Source organism: Haliaeetus albicilla, chromosome 28 (genome assembly GCF_947461875.1).
Source record: "Haliaeetus albicilla chromosome 28, bHalAlb1.1, whole genome shotgun sequence".
Lineage (NCBI taxonomy): Eukaryota > Metazoa > Chordata > Aves > Accipitriformes > Accipitridae > Haliaeetus > Haliaeetus albicilla.
The window spans coordinates 4,167,080-4,185,913 of NC_091510.1; the positions used below are offsets into that span (position 1 = coordinate 4,167,080).

General features: G+C 37.2%; 1 protein-coding gene across 14 annotated transcripts in view; it reads left to right on the forward strand.

Moving 5' to 3' along the window:
- NR2C1 (nuclear receptor subfamily 2 group C member 1) overlaps window positions 1-11,454 on the forward strand; it is a 54,017-nt gene extending 42,563 nt beyond the window's left edge. For 13 of the 14 annotated variants that reach the window (XM_069773329.1, XM_069773334.1, XM_069773322.1 and 10 more), the window contains 5 exons: window positions 1,251-1,372; window positions 4,227-4,366; window positions 6,283-6,420; window positions 10,248-10,353; window positions 10,895-11,454. In XM_069773329.1, the coding sequence (XP_069629430.1) occupies window positions 1,251-1,372; window positions 4,227-4,366; window positions 6,283-6,420; window positions 10,248-10,353; window positions 10,895-11,069 (681 nt within the window). In that variant the 3' untranslated portion in view covers window positions 11,070-11,454. Of the gene's footprint in view, window positions 1-1,250; window positions 1,373-4,226; window positions 4,367-6,282; window positions 6,421-8,901; window positions 8,960-10,247; window positions 10,354-10,894 lie in introns of all 14 variants that reach the window. The other variant, XR_718621.2, reaches the window with a different exon arrangement.
- Window positions 11,455-18,834: the final 7,380 nt, after the last annotated feature.

Sequence of the window (18,834 nt, forward strand, 5' to 3'; positions counted from 1 at the left end):
ACTTTTGTTCACTGGTTAAATCCTCCTTTGGGAAAATGTACAGCTCTTCAGTGGTTTAGCTGCACTATTTATTTTATAGCTTCTTACCTTAAAAATACAAGGTAATCCATGCAAAAGCATTTACACAGACAAGTGTCGCACAAAGGAGAGAGTCAGTATCCACATTCTCACTTGTTAACAGGTGGATCTGATGCAATCTGCAACTGGATTTTGAGACTCTTAAGTGTATTTGTCTCCTTTGTGTATATACCCTAGTTTAGTATGGTGTCCTGGTTTTGGCTGGAATGGAGTTAATTTTCTTTCTACTAGCTGGTATAGGGTTATGGTTTGGGTTCAGTATGAGAAGAATGTTGATAACGCACTGATGTTTTCAGTTGTTACGCTAAGTCAAAGATTTTTCAGCTTCTCATGCCCAGCCAGCAAGAAGGCTGGAGGGGCACAAGGAGTTGGCACAGGACACAGCCAGGACAGCTGACCCAAACTGGCCAAAGGGGTATTCCATACCATGTGATGTCATGCCCAGTATAGAAACTGGGGGGAGTTGGCCCGGGGGGATCACTGCTTGGGAACTGACTGGGCATCGGTTGGTGAGTGGTGAGCAATTGTATTGTGCATCACTTGTTTTGTATATTCCAATCCTTTTATTATTATTGTCATTTTGTTATTGCTATTATTATCATTATTAGCTTCTTCCTTTCTGTTCTATTCAACAAAATACAAAAAAAGATGTTTTTTGAAATAGAACTCCCACACGCACACTCTCCCCAGGAAATGTGGTAATTCCTTTAATTTTTCAGGCCACTTATTCCACTGTTATCGGGGAAGCTTTAGAAAGTAATGATGCTTCTGTGTTTGTACTTTTTCTGTATTTATCTATATATAAATGTAAGCAACTTCATTCTAATTACAATGATTCTTCTAAAACTTGTATTCTTTGAGAGTGTCTCAGAAGTTACATTTTATTTGGGAGTTTCCATCTCCAGGTGTCCCAGACATGAATATTTATCCAAGATAAAGATTCAAAAATTGTGCCTTCTTTGTTGCCTTGTCGTTACTATAGGGTATAACAGTGTGGCTAATAATGAAAAAGGCAGTCATTCAATTTTATTTCAGGATTATCTCATGTTTATTTAAAAAACAATTTTACTTTTTCACTTAAAAGAAACTAAGGCTGATTTTTTTTCTTACCATATTTTTAATGAAGAAAGTAAAATAACTGACTTGAACTATTTTTTTTTTTTGGTTGCCAGCTCACCATGCCTTCTCCTATGCCTGAGTATCTTAATGTTCACTATATCTGCGAGTCTGCCTCCAGGTTGCTTTTCTTGTCCATGCACTGGGCACGTTCCATTCCATCTTTCCAAGCTTTAGGGTAAGTGTTCTGTTAGTCTATTCACTCATGTTGTGAATATACACTTTTAAAATTTTTTATGTTCACTGTCTTCTTCAGGGACATTTTAAATCTACTGATTAAAACTGTTGTGTAGATCTTCATCATGAAGGTAAATTTTCTGAATCAAAACTACTCCCAACTTCAGTCCAATTCAGGTACTTTGGTTGGGTTTTGAAGGAAAAAAGTGTAGATTTATAACAAATCAAATGCCTGCGCACTGCTACTTCTTTAATAAATTTTAGTAAATAGGACTTCCTATCATTTTTTAAATAGCTACATCCTGAACTAAGATGCTTATCAGGCTGTCACCAAAAAGAAGCTCCTCTCTGGATCCCCAAATATCTTTATAGGTGAATTATTAGTAATAATTTTGCCTTTAGTAATCTATATGAAGAAAATGGTTAGCTAGATTCAGCAAGCATTCAGGATGAGGTTGTTTAATTTCAGGGGATTTTAAAAAATAAATTATTGCTGTAACCAGAAAGTAATTCTTATTATTCTTTTTACAGTTTTTATAACATCCTGCTTTTCCAGCAGAATTCAATGTATCGCTTAAAATTCTTAAACTAAATGTGGTAGTTCACTGCTGATCATCATTAGAAAACATCTCAAAACACCATGGGGAAAAGTGATTTATGTTATTTTCATAAGTAATTTTATGAAGACACATCAAATGAATAAAGATACTGTATCAACTCTGACACAAATGAAGTGTTTTTCTTTAATTCAATATCAAAATAGTGTATAACTGTGGCAGCAAAGAAAATTCCTTTTTAAAGTGAGGGATTGTCCCCTTTTCCAGGAAACATGTCAAAAGCAGCATGATCTGTGATTACCATTTGTGTTTACTCAGATGTTAAAGCCAAATGATTCTACATTGTTTAAGGAGAGATACTATATTGTGTGTAATTGAAGCCTGTGTTTTGGAGAAGGAAAAGGTAAAACTCTATAAAGTTAAACAATAGCAAGGCTAAAAAAATCAGGTAACTATGATACATTTTTCTGTTTGAATTAAAAAAATAGATGGAGGAGTAGGCTGTCTTAATAGTGTTAATATTCACCTGTGCTAGTCAAGATCATGGGCAACAGTCTACTTAAACACCATTTAACATAAATATACAGTTTTCCTTTTGAAGAGCTTAAAATACTGTCTTTTTTCAAGTGAAGTTTTATTTGAAATTAATGCAGCTTTTTTAGTTTGAGCACATTATGTACTATAATTTTGACTTGCAGAAGGGTGACTCATTTCACTTTAAAAATGAAGAGAAATTCATGGTACTAGTAATTGAGAGGAGTTGACGAGCCAAAACAAAACCATAGTAATGGTTTTGTAAGGAAAATAGATAATTGTACCCAGGTGGTTCCCCCTCAGGCAATGTCTTCCTTAGTCGCAGCAAGATAGTTGGCTTTGGCATACTGATGTAGTTAACGATGCCAAGTTACTGCTTAGTTCATCTTCCTGCATGAAGATCTTTGTAGGCAAAAGGGATTCCTGCTGAAATGTTCATCAAGCTGGTTACAGCCTCTTAGTTTTTTGAGGCTGCTTAAGTTTGATGAGCTCGTTCTGGTCCGAGTTTGATCAGCCATAAACGTACTCTGGATGATACATTTATCTACACACATACCAGCTGAGTAGCCAGTGCGCCCTCATTTTCACAGTTCCTCAGTATAGTCCCTTTGACAGGAGATGAATGGGGATGTGACAAATACGCGTAGAAGCTGCATGTACACTATCATGTCTACCATGACAAGAACTTGATCATAGTAAAAAATACTGCCCTAGGTAAGCTCTCTGTATTCCAGTACAGGACAGGTCTACATTAATCTGTCGTTTGGCATATTAGTTTTGCAGTAAATCATCAGAAATGTTCTTGAAGATTACATCAACGTTCTTGCAAAAATCCATTCCATTGTATTTTTGTAGTTAAAATCCTAGCTTTAATATGCTTTTCTTCTTTGATAGGTCTTGTGCTTCTTTTAAATTTCCATTATTTATATTTACTGGCTAAAACTGTGAAACATGGTACCTGAATTTGACTCCTCACTGGTAGGATTTCCTTTTTAAGGTACTGAGCTCTCGTTAAGCTCTAGGAGTTAGAGATGCTTGGCAATACTGAAAGTTAGGTTACTAATATGGAAGTGCCTGAATATGGATTGATATGCCTAATTTTAAGCTTCAGCATATGAAAAAAAAATACTGACTACACATGAAACTTAATTTAAGAGCTAATTCCTACAGCAAAGAAATCCTCATGACTTCTATTTATACTTTGAAGTCTGTATTTCAAACCTTATTCCAAACAGGAAGGAGATACAGAAAATAGCAGTCAGGAAGCTCAAGAACTTGATCTTACATGTTGCATTTCACATGTATTTTTGATTCAAAAATTATACCAACCTGCCAGATTTCAAGTGAAAAAAACCAACCTTTGAGTCTGTTCTACATCCACAATACAGAAACAATGCAAACTTTCTTTGTCCATGCATGTAAATGTTATTCAAAAACTAGTGTAAATCCTAGGAAAACTAGCATGACATAATACGCCTAGACAGTTGTCATTTATTGTAACTTCAGCTTGCTTTTGGGATACAAATCTATCTCCTTTTCGATCATTAAAACAAAAATTACTTCTTTACAAAAGTCACTCTAAACTGGGTATTTTAATCCTAGCATGCAAGTAAAAGTATTTTTGATGCAGGGCTTCATTTTGATACTAGTTGCAATGGTTGAATTAGATGAAGTGATTTTATGAAGTGTTTTTCAAATAAAAAAAAACCTGTGTGAATGCAAATGGCTGGTTTTATTAAGTGAAATTATTGTATTTTTTAATAGACAGGATAACAGCATATCATTAGTAAAAGCCTGCTGGAACGAACTTTTTACGCTTGGTCTTGCACAATGTTCACAAGTTATGAATGTGGCAACTATATTAACTGCATTTGTTAATCACCTTCATGGCAGTTTACAGCAAGGTAAGGTGCATACTGTGCGCATTGCCAGACTTGGGGAATTACTTAATGTTTTTTAAGTTTTGAACTGTGCAGAAGCTTTTTACTTATCCTTCAGTTGTTAATGAAATTTTACTATTTATAGAGTTTCGTGGTTAGTATTGAAACAAAATAATACCAGAAAATACAGTTCACAAGATGGAATTTTTTAGCGATTTTGCAAAAGTCAGCTATGCTAATACTTACCCCCAAATTAAAAAAAAAAAAAATTACCCATCTATCTGATATAGGTTATCATTTACAGGGGTTGTTTTTATTGTGTGTCTATGTAATGTCTCATAGCGTTCTGCTGTTCTGTTAATATCAGCTCAAATTAGGAATATTTCAGGCAGCATCAATGTTTAAGAACACAAGTGTACTGTGAATCTGATTCCGTTGTATGAAGGGTATAAAGTAAAGAATGACCCACCTGTCCTTGCTGTTCATAGCTGTGAAACAAAGGAGCCAAATGCCAATTTGGTGATATACTTCCTTTACATACCTTGGCTTCTTGACTTCTGTGTATTAGTTTTAGACTACATGCGAGTCTTCAACAGATCTTCACTAAGTATACTTTGTTGCTTATTAATCCTATGCCCTGCATCTTTTGCATATTTTTCATTCAAATGAAAGAGATGTCAGTTGGCCTCCTCTTTCATTCACTCTGCAGTGAAGGAAATTGTTCTGAGTAGGGGAGTCTCTTAACTAATCTTTGTGTGCTAGTGAACACTCACAAGGTTGTCAGCACTAAAAGCTAACCAGTCAAAAATATTATAGTCTTCATCTGTTCATAGTCTTAACACATTTTTAATAATGTAGATGCACATACAAAAATCTTAGCATTTTCAGGTTAAACTAGATTTTTGCTGTTACATGTATGAAAAGTCACTGTTGTTAATCCTATGCAAAAACGGACTGGTAAACTGTAGAAAAACAGTCCACCAGACTACAGATTTTTCCTGTCCTTTTATGATGAGGGAATTAAAGAATTATTTCTGAGGGTTTTTCATGATAAAAAAATACCCAGAAGATCCTCCTATAAATAGCAATAGTTTATAATTAAAATAAATTGATTAAACCACTAAATGTGGATCAGCTAAAGATACTAACAAATCTGTGAATGTCTTTAGGAGGAATACAAATGGAATTTGGGAACTTAATTTGGTCTACATCATTTTTAAGCGTGTTCACCAAAAAGGGTATTGTAGTAATTAATCATGGTTTTATCATTACTACAAATCTATTTTTTTGCCATTTAATTGAATGCAAAAATCAGAAATTGATAACCAATGTCTTCCAGTTGTGTAGTATGCCAGCTGCAGCATCTCCAAGAGATAAGTTTGTGGGGCCCAGGGACCCCACCTAGTTTGACAGATTGTGGAGGGAACGGGATTTTCAGGCTGCTTAGCTATTGCTGACCCAAGGGGAACAACTCTGCACCAACCACATTCCCCTAGATGCAAATCAGGAAAGGTGTGTAGTGCACCTTCTTTTTCAGCAGCGGCATGGTCTTTGAGTAAAATAACCCGCGAAACTGTACACTAACCGACCTCATGGCACCTGACCCTTAGACGTAGAGCACAGATCTGCAGTGGCAGTGTATTCTTTACTTCTAAGTAGTCTTTCCCTTGCTTGATCATTTCAAGCTCTAGTCCACCCCTGATTACTGGCAGCTTTAGTGGCAGGAAGAGACCTAATTGTGCAATGGAGGGGGGGGGGTTGTTGTAGTCCATAATTGTTGGTGTCAAGATTATTCAGACCTAGTATGTGAGTTTATAGATGGCAGAGATTTCCCACTGTTTGGATCTAATAAAATCATTATTTTTAAAAATCCAGTGTGACCACATTTTTTGCTTGTGTGTTGACTTGGGGGTTTATATTTTATGTGTGTGTTGACTTAGATAAGCTGCCAACAGACAGAGGAAAACTAGTAATGGAGCATATCTTCAAATTGCAAGAGTTCTGTAACAGCATGGTTAAGCTTTGCCTAGATGGATATGAATATGCCTATTTGAAAGCAATCGTCCTCTTCAGTCCTGGTATGTAATTATTCCAAATGTAAAACTTTAATCTGTGCTATTTTTTGCCATATAACTTCTGCCTGTTTCATTATATGCAGTTAGTATCACTTGTAGAACCACTGCTTCACTTGTTGAGGAATCTTGGAAGGTGTGTAATGAGGACTGCAGGAACAGGAGGGTTAATCTAGTGTAAATAGTTGAATGCTGCTTTGGAGACTTAAGTTTTACTCTTGCCTCTGCCTTTTTTTTCCAATTATTATTTTTATTTATTTATTTATTTATTGCTTTTAATTCTGTGCTTCCTTTCTGGGGTGTTTTTTCTGAGGACCTGCAGTTTGATTTTCAGAATTGTTGTTCTTGCACATCCAGCTGAGATGGATTGAAGTTCAGGTTTTAATGTATGAAAGGCTATCTCTCTGGGCATCGATTCTCACATGCAAAATTACAGAAACATATCACCTCACTTCACATAGGTATTTTGAAAATAAATATTACATATAGCATTTCTGGTGAATGTACACCAGAAACATTCCCTTATATTATTATTTCTGTCTTCTGAACAGTATTTGCCTAATGTACTCCAAGTAACATTAATGGACATACATTAGACAGTGAAGATAAAATAAAAAAATGATTATTTTTTCCTTCTGGGAGATTAGTCTACAATATGGAGGAACAAGAACCCTCTGGTTATGATAGATAGTGACTGAGTACTTAGATTATATAACACGTATGTGTGGACTGTAGAAAATTACAAAATTAATTTTCTTTATTTGAAAATTGTAGAATTAACTTTTCACTAAAGGCATTCAGATATTATATCAGTATCCTGCAGGTCTTAAATTTATCATTCAGAATTTAGTGATTTAATATAAAACCAAAACCAAATTTTTGATAAAACATATAAACCTCAGGTCCTTTCTGTATCTCGAGGAATTTTTCACTGTCACATTTAGAAAGTAAATCTTCAGTCACTCTATTTTACATTAAAAACGTTTAAAAGCATCAATAGCTTCCTTAATCCTCATTGCTCTGCTTTTTTTAGATGCTGATGTCCCATAGAAAAGATCAGAGCAAATTTTAAAAAAGCTGTCTGCACCTTAGTGACCTGTCCACCATCAGTAGTGTAGGGTATGGAAGAGAACTGGGTATTCGGTTCTTGTCAGTTCTGTAGATTTATTAGATCTGAGAACAACTTTCGGTTCACCCTTTCACAGAAAAATTAGTTGAGGTAAGAAAATCGTTAGGAACCTGGACACTGTCGAAATGTAAATTTTAAGCAGGTTTTCTTACATATGAGAATTGTGAAGTTCTTGGTTTGCAGTTTCTCATATTTACGTGATCTTTTCTATATGTAGTATCTACAACGAGTATCCACATCTCCCAGTAAAAGTGGCAGCATCAGCAGGAATTCATGGTACTCAGTCTAAGTGCACAACAAAACCCTGAGTATCTTCCACTGCTTTTTTTTTTTTTTTTTTTTTAATATTGCATCAATGGAAGACTTCTGAGATGAAAGATGTTCTTCCAAATAAGAGGCAATATAAGTAGTGTCAGAACTCTCCAGGAAGGATGAGAAATTCCCAGACGATATTCCAGTGATACTCTTCTATTGTGGATCACTAAGGAAAATCAGATCCTGAGTGTTTTCACTATAGACCATAATCCTGCTGTCAGTCTTCGTGACTAGGAGAATCTTGCATGGTTTTATGTGTTTGTTTCTACAGTCCACTGAAGCACAGGAACAATTTCAGTTTTCTGATAAGCAGTACCCACCATGAGTTTAATCGCAATATTAAGAGCACTTGAAAATGGTTGCAATTTTTCTTCTCCACTGAGGACTGAAGAGTTCCCTGGACTTCTCACTGTTATTTCAGAAGAGGCAGAGACTTTCTTTAAGTGGAGGGTGGGAAGGTGTTTGTTTGTTCAATTTTAGTAGATAATGCTTGCAGGAGATGTAATTCTTTAGGTGTTCCTTACCCCAAAATAGTCCTTTCACAGCATTTCCATATTCAGAACTGGTACAGGTTGCTCCAGGAAAGAAACAAAATGATGGAAGAATACCTCAAGCCCATTTTTCTAGTGCAATGCCTACTAGGATTTATGACAGAATCTGTTGGTTTGTCTGAAGAAATCAGTCCTTTTTGACAACAGAAGAGATTTCTCTAGGAACGTTACACTTGCAAACCAATATTTACTTATTTGTTTAGTCTGAAGTTAATTTGTTTCCTTCCAATTAGATTTGACAACACAAAACGTAGAAGGAAAAATACTTGGGAAAAGACTATATCCAGTCACATGTTTGAGATGAATTTTCATTAGCTCACATGCTTTCAGGATCACATTCCTAATGATATGTAGCTGCTTTAATGGCAATGTGTTGTCAATATTCTTGATCCAATGAGCCATGTAACAAAATCTTCATGTACCTGAAAGTCAGTACCTTGAACAGAAGGGATGTTCTGGCAATGATTCACAGGCCAGAAATTACAATTTCAGGGATTTTACTGCTCTGCTACGGGATGGGGCTGGGCTGCACATGCAGCAGAGACCTAAGGTAAGAACATCTGCTTTAGTAGGCCCGGCTGATTTGCTGTCTTCCACAGCTGGAGACTTGAAGATTACTGAAAATCTTCAGTGCCATGCCAGCTGTTTGACTGTCACAAGACAGCCTTGGGCAAAGAGATGACTGTGAAGAGAGTGCCTAGAAGACTTTGCATCTTTATAAATGGCTACTAGCGTACTAGCAGTGGTCTTCAAACTACTGTTTTCGGAAGTTGACTGCTAGCTGTGTTTCTGACATTGCTCTAAAAACAGCGTCATGAAGCAATGCATATTGCATGTCAGTGACAACTCTTCAAAATGTATTGCTGCTTTACAAACTTGTTAACCTCTTGTCCTCTGCATAAATTTGAAATCATGCTTTCAGAATGACTGAATATTCCTCTGTGAAATTATGTGTTCAGGGGAGTCCAATATATCACATAACTGCTAAATTGCTCTGAAAGCTTCTGTATCTGCAGAGCTAGACGAAAACCTCCTGGTTTTGTTGACAGAAGGCCATATATTTGGAGAGGAGGAGTGACTGTTAGAAATAATCTGTTATCTGACATAATTTGGCAGCTCATTTATGATCCCATTTCTGAAAAATAAATTACATTATTTGTCACACTGCTATGACAGTAAATTATTTACATTAAGAAAGATGGATAATAAAAATTACAGGCCATGTAGAGTGTTCAGAATTACCAGATATTAATTTCCAATTGTGACTTGGCAGTTAGGTTGATATCCTTTCATTTTAGCAAGATTTAAATTTCAGGTGTTTAAACCACTGCTAAAAATTATGTTTAGCACATTTGAAAATTTTGCACCAAACAGTTGAAAAAGAATGATCTGCTACATATTTTCTGCAGTTTTTAGGAAACAAATGGCTCATAGCCTTTTATTCTTTTTCCACTGATCTTAATTTTATCCTTCACTTCCCATTCAAGTGCTATTTGTGCATACAATATTCCAATAAATGTCAGCATATTAAAACAGCGCTGTTCTACTGCTACACAGAGAACAGAGCTGTATCATCAAGATTGATGTAAGCATTGCAAGCACTGCATTTATTTGAACTCTTCGAAATGTCTGGTTGTATTTATAGAAAACTAAATAAAACATAAACATAGAGGAAAGGAAATATAAAGAGGTAAAGCAGTGTCCTCCACTAAAACTGTGAATTTGCTACAGCTGCCAAATAATGATTTCAGTATGCTTACAATTAGATAATCTGTATGGATTTTAGTGCATCTTATGTCCAACAGGTATAATAACAATGTAGAGTGGGTTCTTTTCAGATCACCCAGGCCTAGAAAATGTGGTGCAGATTGAGAAATTTCAAGAAAAGGCTTACATGGAGTTCCAAGACTATGTAACAAAAGCATATCCGGATGATACTTACAGGTCTGTAAACTTACATGCTTACTTGATTGATTCTCTTTTCAGTGTGTTGATGATACTGATTTGTACAGTATTTCGTTAATAAATATGTATATTTTCTTCTTATCTCCTTAAATGGAAGAAATTACCTTTAGAGCAATTCAAATGTTATGCATGTACTCATACGTGTTATGAGTATTATTTATCTACTCATTCATTATTAATTTCCAAAATGAAATTTTGGAAATAAAATAAATATTTTTAATGTTTTCATTTTGAATTGCACCTACTTGGAATATTTTCTCATTTAGTCTAAGTCCAAACATTATACAGTCCATGTAACTGACAGGCATATCACTTTTTTTTGTACTGTTGAAGACCTGACTGAACATAAATTTAATACTCTACTGATTTAAATATTTAAGCCTTTCATCAACTAGATATAACAAATTTTGACCAGTATTGTCTCTTGTTACTTTTTCTCTTCTCTTACTGATAACATGATTGTGAATAACACCAAAATCTGTGACCACAATTAACACTGTTTACCAAACTTATCTTCCAGACTGTCTAGACTTCTTCTCCGATTGCCTGCTCTTAGGCTAATGAGTGCTGCCATCACTGAAGAGCTATTCTTTGCAGGACTGATTGGAAATGTTCAGATTGATAGCATCATCCCATATATTCTGCGAATGGAGACAGCAGACTACAACTCTCAGATAATTGGTCATGGCGTATAAAAGTAGCAGTCAAGGATTCTGTACCATGGCAGTCATGGTGATGTAAATGCATACCCTGTCTCCAAGAGATGGCAATAAGCCTTCCCATGCACCTTTCCAAAGAAGGCTAATATTCCTCCTTTTCAGTACACTTGAGAAACGTGGTGGAGTGTATTAAGGAATATAGGATTGCTTCTTATTTTTCATCTGATCTTCAAGGACTTGTAAATTAACTTGATATCTGAAGAAAGTCAAGAATTGTCCATCCTATTTTTGTAGATAGATGAACTTGGAATATTTGTTTATGAAGTCCAGGCTCGTGAAGAAACTGAAGAAGCTTTGACTGAACTAAGGTATCTCAACTTAGTTTGATGTTTTAGACAAATAAATTAACTTTCCTCTCTGAGTTGTGTTTTCAGTGTTTTGCTACTAGTTCTTTCTCACTGATCAAATGGAAAATACATCATCAAACATCCTAAAAAGGCCAGTGTTTCCATGGAAACAAGACCATTATAACCAAACTTAGTTCTTTCTGTTGTTTTGAAGAGAGATTTGTTTCTTGTTGAATGAAACACTGGACATCATTACAAGTGCAGGGAAAGTAGAGGAAATTCACATTTTAAAATATTCTGATGATATGCTGATGCAGTTTATCAAAAGTGAAGCAGCAAAGGATCAGTACTGACTGTTTTGTGATGCAAAGGAATACTGTGTTGTAGTATTAACATCTTGGTAGACATCAGCTGGTTTATACAATAAAAAAACTAACAGAGAAGTATATACTTCAGGTATTCAAAGACAGCATCCTCCTGGTTTTTCTGGTCTCAGAAGTTAAAGCTTTTTCGCACTACCCCTCCCTCTTTCATACTCAGTGCACAACCATGGAGGCATTCTAGATGCCTCTTAACTTGTGTTCATGTCTTTATTTTTTTATTATTGTTAGCCTTTGGCTATATAGTTCCAACCAGTCTCATATGATTATTTTTTAAATTTTAAATTTGAGTTTGTCAAATCCAGTGCCCCTCCCTATGGGAGCATGGTCTCTGCTGCTTTTCCTTTCCTCATTAGAAATGGGTCTAGATACTTCATATATGTTGCCTGAATCATGCTCCATAGCTCCATCTAAGGATGGGTTTAAATGTTTTTCTATCTTGAGGCATGTGCCTCACTGATGAGTAACACTGACATATGGTTGGTTGCTTCTTGGTATGCATCTCAGCAGCAGGGTTTATGGAAATAGGAAAGGCGGTTGCTGCCAATATGCTGTGCTTGTTCTCTCCCCAGGGTTTAGAGGTCTGTCTTGCTCTCTGTAGGACCAAGTTGCCGATGGGAGGTATATCATTCTTCAATCCAGCTCTCCTTTGAAATTCTGACCCTGCTTTCTAGCCCTGTGCTATCCCTAACCCACTTCTGGCCCTAACAGGCGTGGGAGATTCAGAGTCCTCTGTGTTAAACCTTTTAAGGAAGCTGACAGCACATTACTCCTGAATATTTTGGAGGTGGTTTCTGAGGCATTCCAATACTCTTGGAAGAGTTTTACTCCAATATTCTCCAGATTCATGTAACTGAGATAACAGTAAATAATGGAAATAAAAGCTTGCTTTCCTTCTAAACGCAGTACATTGTGTAAATCTCTCTCACATCCTTGGAGAAATCTTTTAGTCCATAGCTTGAGCCTCAGGTGTGATATGTAGTTCTTTGTTTACAGCTGGCCAAACGATTCAGCTGATGCACCCTCTCGCAGGGTGCTGTCCGGCTTTGGAAACAGCTGAGAAAATGCCAGTGTTGCTACAGATGTAAATCTTTAGCAATTGAATCCCTCAGTGCATCCATCTTTATCATAGACCAGCCCAGGCCTGAAGGGACCTTGAAAGACCATCCAGTCCAACCTTCTGTGGGAAAGGGAGCCTAGATGAGATTGCCTAGTGCTCTGTCCAGTCGCATCTTGAAAACCTCCAGTGATGGGGACTCCATCACATCCCTGGGGAGGTTGCTGCAGTGGTTGATTATTCTCAGCGTAAAAAACTTCTTTCTTATGTGGAGATCTCCAGGAGTTTTCAGAGATGATAGACAGTGGCCTTGCACCAATGTCAGCCACTTGTCTCAATACCCCAGGGTGGATTTCCTCTGGGCCCATGGATTTATGCGGGTTGAGCCCTTGCAAGAGGCTGCAGACCAGCCCTTCTTCCACTACTGGTGGGTCAACACGTGTATTGTTGTAGCTACTTGATCCTGTGCTCTGCGGTCCAGCTGTGCTGGCAAAGACAGAGGCAAAGATACTGAGAACCTCTGCCTTGTCAGCATTACTAGTGAGTAGTTTCCCTGCCCTGTCTACGTTTTCCCTGTGCTTCTGCTTACTGCTCACGTATCCAAAGAACCCTTTCTTCTTGTTCTTGACATCTTGGGCCAATGTCAGTTCTAGCTGAGCCTTAGCCTTCCTGACCGCACCTCTGCATGCCCTAGCAAGGTTCTTGTAGTCCTTTGATGGGTATTTAGCCACCTTTCCATAGCTGGTATGCTTCTTTTATGCCCCCCCCCCCCCCTTTTTTTTTTTTGCTTTTCTGTTCAGAGCATTGTTTTGGAGGAGATGGCCTCAGAACCTTATTTTCTCTGGATTTCTGTTCTTGCTTCATCTTTGTGCCCTAGTCTGTTTGAATACAAGTTAGCCTACTTCAGTAACATGTGGACTGCCATTACCACTGACTGCTGGGTCAAGACTACTTTCTTAGGATGTGTTAAATCAAAAGCACAAGAACCTTGGTCATGTTTCCATCAGGTTGTTTAAATTCAGGTGTTTGAAACATGTCCTTGCTGTTCTTTTTGATTCCCATCACCTCTGCTGGGCAGCATTAGATCCAAATCCCAATGGCTGACTTTTTCCCCTCCCACACCTTTTACTGTTCTTTTCCTGGCAAATCCCTTGGACTTCATCTGGGATTCCTGCCAGATCACTGAATCAGGAAATTCACCCATCCATGTTTTTCTTTTTAAATCCTGTATTTTCAGGTCTGAGATTTGCCTTCACATGTTGGGTAGCAAGAGAATATTGTCCTCTTATTTGCATGGGACAGAGACTTTCAGATTATCTTTAATCTAGTTCGCTTGACCAGCTGAGAAATCAAACAGGATAACCACCTCCAAACTAGGTAATAGACTGTATTACCTCACTTGAACAGTATGGTTGAGTCACCATCAGTAATCACAATATTCTCTAATAGTTCTCAGACTACATTTGAGGCTTTGCTCAATAATATCTGTTTCATATCTTTGCAAACCAGACAACTAGTTCAAATCTTCAACCAAAGAACCAAGAACCAGGTGGTCTCTGCCGGCCACCTTTTCCTGAGAATACTGCGACACTTAATTATCTGTGGTGTGGCCATCTATATGGATATGCACATAAAGAAAAGTTGCTTATCTCAAAGAGATTCTAGCTACTTGTGTGTTGTCCATATATGCGATAACCATATACCCTTCTCCCTTGGTATGTGTGGCTGACAGAATATTGTAACTCTATGCTTGCTGTCAAGTCAAGGAAAAGGGAGAGATATGAGTGTACGCCCACAGTACTGTGAGGGCCAAAAAAAAAAAAAATTTTATGATCTTGGATACCTCTGATGTTCGGACCTCTATAGAGCAAATGTGCATACACACAATGCATTGCAAAGAGCTCTGGCTACTGGTAAGTAACCTTTTTTATCCCAAAGTTTTCTTACATTTTTTCATAATAATAAATTTTCATTGTAAGTTCAGTATTGATTGAAAGGTAGCGTGCAGCTGGTCTATGTTGCCTGGCAAGTAATCTCTCTTGTCTTTATGATGATCTAGAAGCTGGATCCCATACTGCAGGTTGTTGCTTCAGTGCTACTCATTTTGCACATCAAGAATTTTCATTATTCATTTAAAAATAATTTCATTAATCATTCTTCAACTATAAATTCATGCTTTTGATAAGGATTGAGGCATAACTGGGTTTTCTCAGGAATGGGAGCTTTAAAACAGGTAAATTAATACAGGGATGAACATGGGTTTTCCTTATTTCTGGATGTTAACCATTGCAGTCATCTGAGAATAATGCAACAGCTCATGGAAAGGCTAAACAGTGAAGTTCTGGTTTTGTTGTTTTGGTTTTTTAAGATAACTGCTGCTCAGTTAAATGGAGCGTATTAAGTTACCTTCAACTCAGGCCCTTAGTGTTTCTAACAGCTATTTTTTATGATGACATGATCTCACATTACCATCTGTGTGATTTATTGTCATTTATAGTCTTGTGAATAAATGTTCTTTGCTACTGAATGAAAGGTTGGCTAATATTACTGGTTTATTTTGTGCTGTTCAGTAACAATTGTTGGTCAGCTAACAAAAATGTGAATAATGAAGCTCACTCCACCATGGACATTAAAATATCTCATTGGTTTTGTGACCTCTTCCTTTCACCTTCATTTTTCAACTTTTTGATCTTCAGCAGTCTGCCGGTTTTCATACCCAATCAGGATTTAAGCAAACTGTGGCATTTGCTAGCCAAAAAACAAGAAGTCTCTTTGCCAATGCAAGGACAAGTTTAGTTTCAACAGCTTTAAAATTTTCAATGCTAAGAGCAAGAAAAATCATTTTAATATAAATTACATGAAAGGAAAAACAATTTTATACATTTTAGAATCCTGTAATTTAAAGATGGGAGCAATGTTACACATAGTAACTACACACTAGTTACACTAGTTCAGACATTTTTCATGGAAGTATATGTTGTACATATATTTAGGTTTAGGTTGCTTGTTTCATGCTGGTAAAGTTCCTGGTGCAAATAATTGTTATATTTTAAACTTTTTTCAAAAGTACATTCATTGCAATACCTTCTGCAGTTATAAACTTACCTGTCCACACATTTATTCTCTTTGTGTAATCTTCAGTGTCAGTGAAAGTCACTCTGTTCATTTTGAAACTAGTCTGTTCATTTTGTTCAGCCTTTGCAGTTTGCTATTACATCAGTTTCTGTGTAAGCATTACAATGTCACTGTAGTTGTCTTGCTGTTGTATAAAAAAAAAAATCACTGTAAATGTCTTGAAACCTGGCTAAATTGGTAAATTCTATTTTGGCTGTATTTTTTAAAATAAATTGTAACTTTCTATTATAGAAAACAATTGCAATAACCTAGTACTTTGTTAGTGTTTTATATGGATTGACTTACAGACCTAAAACAGTGTATATGATTACAAAGAGTTTGTGGATCTTTCACACTTTTATTACACACTGTAGTATTGTCAATTATATTTAGTCTCTGGGATTTGTGATAGCTGCAATATCTTGCTGTTCACTGATCTTTGTTGCTATTAACCCTTTGTTTCCGTGCTTACTACTATCTGGTCTATGAATTTGAAATTGTAATAATTTATTGTAAAATCTAATTTACCAATTTTTTGCTTTCTAAAACACTAGATAGCAATATGTATTGTAATGAACCCTGATCACAGATCTTCATGTCATATAATGCAATAATGTGTATTTGGAAATTATTATTTGATTCATTATGGATCAGTTTTAGGTTGGAAGTTAGAGTATAGTTGAACACAGGTTTTTTTCTTTTGAAAGAAATCCAGAATTCAGATGTGCAGGTTTACTTATCTCAGTTTTAAATATTATTGGATAAATAATGAATTTATTCATGTTTAAAATTGTGACATTATCACAAGTTTTCATCTATTCCAGAATTGATTTCTCAATGATAATTGAAAAAGTGTAAATTTTTTTTAGTCTTTGTCTTAAATTATAAATGAATGTGGAGTTTGGATGATGCAATGAGTTTATTAATTATGAGAGCTGGAAATAAGCATTTAGTCTCTTCCCCATCAGAACTTACTCCAGGCTCACTTTTGCCTCTGTTTTAAAATTTTCCTTTCCTCAGTACTTAGAATCACAGAATGGTTTGTGTTGGAAGGGACCTTAAAGATCATCTAGTTCCAACCCCCTCGCCATGAGCAGGGACACCTTCCACTAGACCAGGTTGCTCAAAGCCCCATCCAACCTGGCCTTGAACACTGCCAGGGATGGGGCAGCCACAACTTCTCTGGGCAACCTCTTCCAGTGCCTCTCCACCCGTATCGTAAAGAATTTCTTCTTATATCTAAGCTAAATCTACCCTCTTGCAGTTTCAAACCATTGCCCCTCATCCTGTCACTGCAGACCCTGGTAAGAAGTCTTCCTCTGTCTTTCTTATAAGCCCCCTTTAGGTACTGGCAGGCTGCTGTAAGGTCTCCCTGGAGCCTTCTCTTCTCCAGGCTGAACAACCCCAACTCTCTCAGCCTGTCTTCATAGGAGAGGTGCTCCAGCCCTCTGATCATCTTCGTGGCCCTCCTCTGGACCCGCTCTAACTTCTACTGAGCCCTGTTCCCCAATCAGACAGCTAAGCAGTTACTCTCTCATACCAGTAACTTTCAGAGCCTTTTGGTCACCTCTGAAGGGAAGAGCTCTCTAGAAAAAAGTGCTCTTCTAGGCAATAGCAAAAACTTGTCTGGGAACTCTCCGATTTTGTTTCCCCATGGCATCTCCCTTTTCCCCTCTACTCAACAAACATCCCTAGCACCCAGTCTTGCCTTTTCTCCTCACACCTCTATCAGATAACCCCAAAGAACATTTGTACTTCATCATATGAGTCCACCTCTCACAAGCTCCTTTGTTTTTCTTTGTATGTGTGCAAAGTCTTGCATTAATACATGCCTGTGAACAGCCCTGCTCAGCCACCTCAGTCTTCCTTACCCTCTGAGCTCCCTAGTGTAAAGCCTTACCCTCCCTCTGATATACAACGGCTAATACAGAATAGTTTTCTCCTACATGAATCTTCATCAGAAGTCAGGGTTGTGCTTTTTGACTTTAGTGTAGGAACCGACTGTGTTCTCTGAGTCACTGTGTTGGAGATGACAGCATGTCATCTGGACCACTCGAGTATCACCATCTTCAAGTATCAACATCTGGATACTTAAGGTTTTTGTGGCTGTTGATACTGGCTGAACTAATGCATTTCCTGATTATTTTTTAGTAACTGGGTCTTGTAGTAATGCTTGCTCAAATACATTTTCAAGTTAACTGTGCTTGGATTAGGGGAAGGTAGGTGGGGTGCTGGGAAGGAGAGAAGAGTATCTGTGGCTTGTGTCGAGTGGTAGGGGAAAGGGGGATAGCGCAGGAGCAATGTTCTGGGGATGCTTTTAACTAAATTTCTGTGGTGTAATTGCCTGCGAGAGCAGAGAAACTAGACGGAGCTGCTCCACCATGGGTTCTTCTGAATTAATACAGCGCATTTCACACAGCAGAACTGTCCGCTGGACATCCAGAGGACCAAACTGCCATGCTCTGAACCTCCTGGTAATACCAGCTTCCTAAACAAAGAATCTGCTTTGGTCCTGCAGACTTCTGGTGCTCTGCAGACCTGCAGTCTAATCCCTTCCAAGAAGCTGTTCCTGAGGCGTCTAGGTTCCTTTACAACGACTTCAATTCTGCTTCATCTTAGAGTTTTACTAGGCAGCAAACTGAATAGCGACCTACTTCGGGTAACGAAGGCTAGCTGAGAAACAACTGTAAAATGAGTTTTTCTTTCACCCTGTACCCAGTGGAATTCTGCCATTGGGAAATGGAAAACAAAGGCAGAGTTACTGCTGGAGACATAACCCGAACAGCTCCCACAAAGTGGCAGGTGTTTCCTAAAAGTGCCAGTAAATTTATTATTCTGGAGTTTTTGAGTGTTTTACTGTTGTCACAGAGGTATATACATACTTGAATGTTTTTTCAAAATTA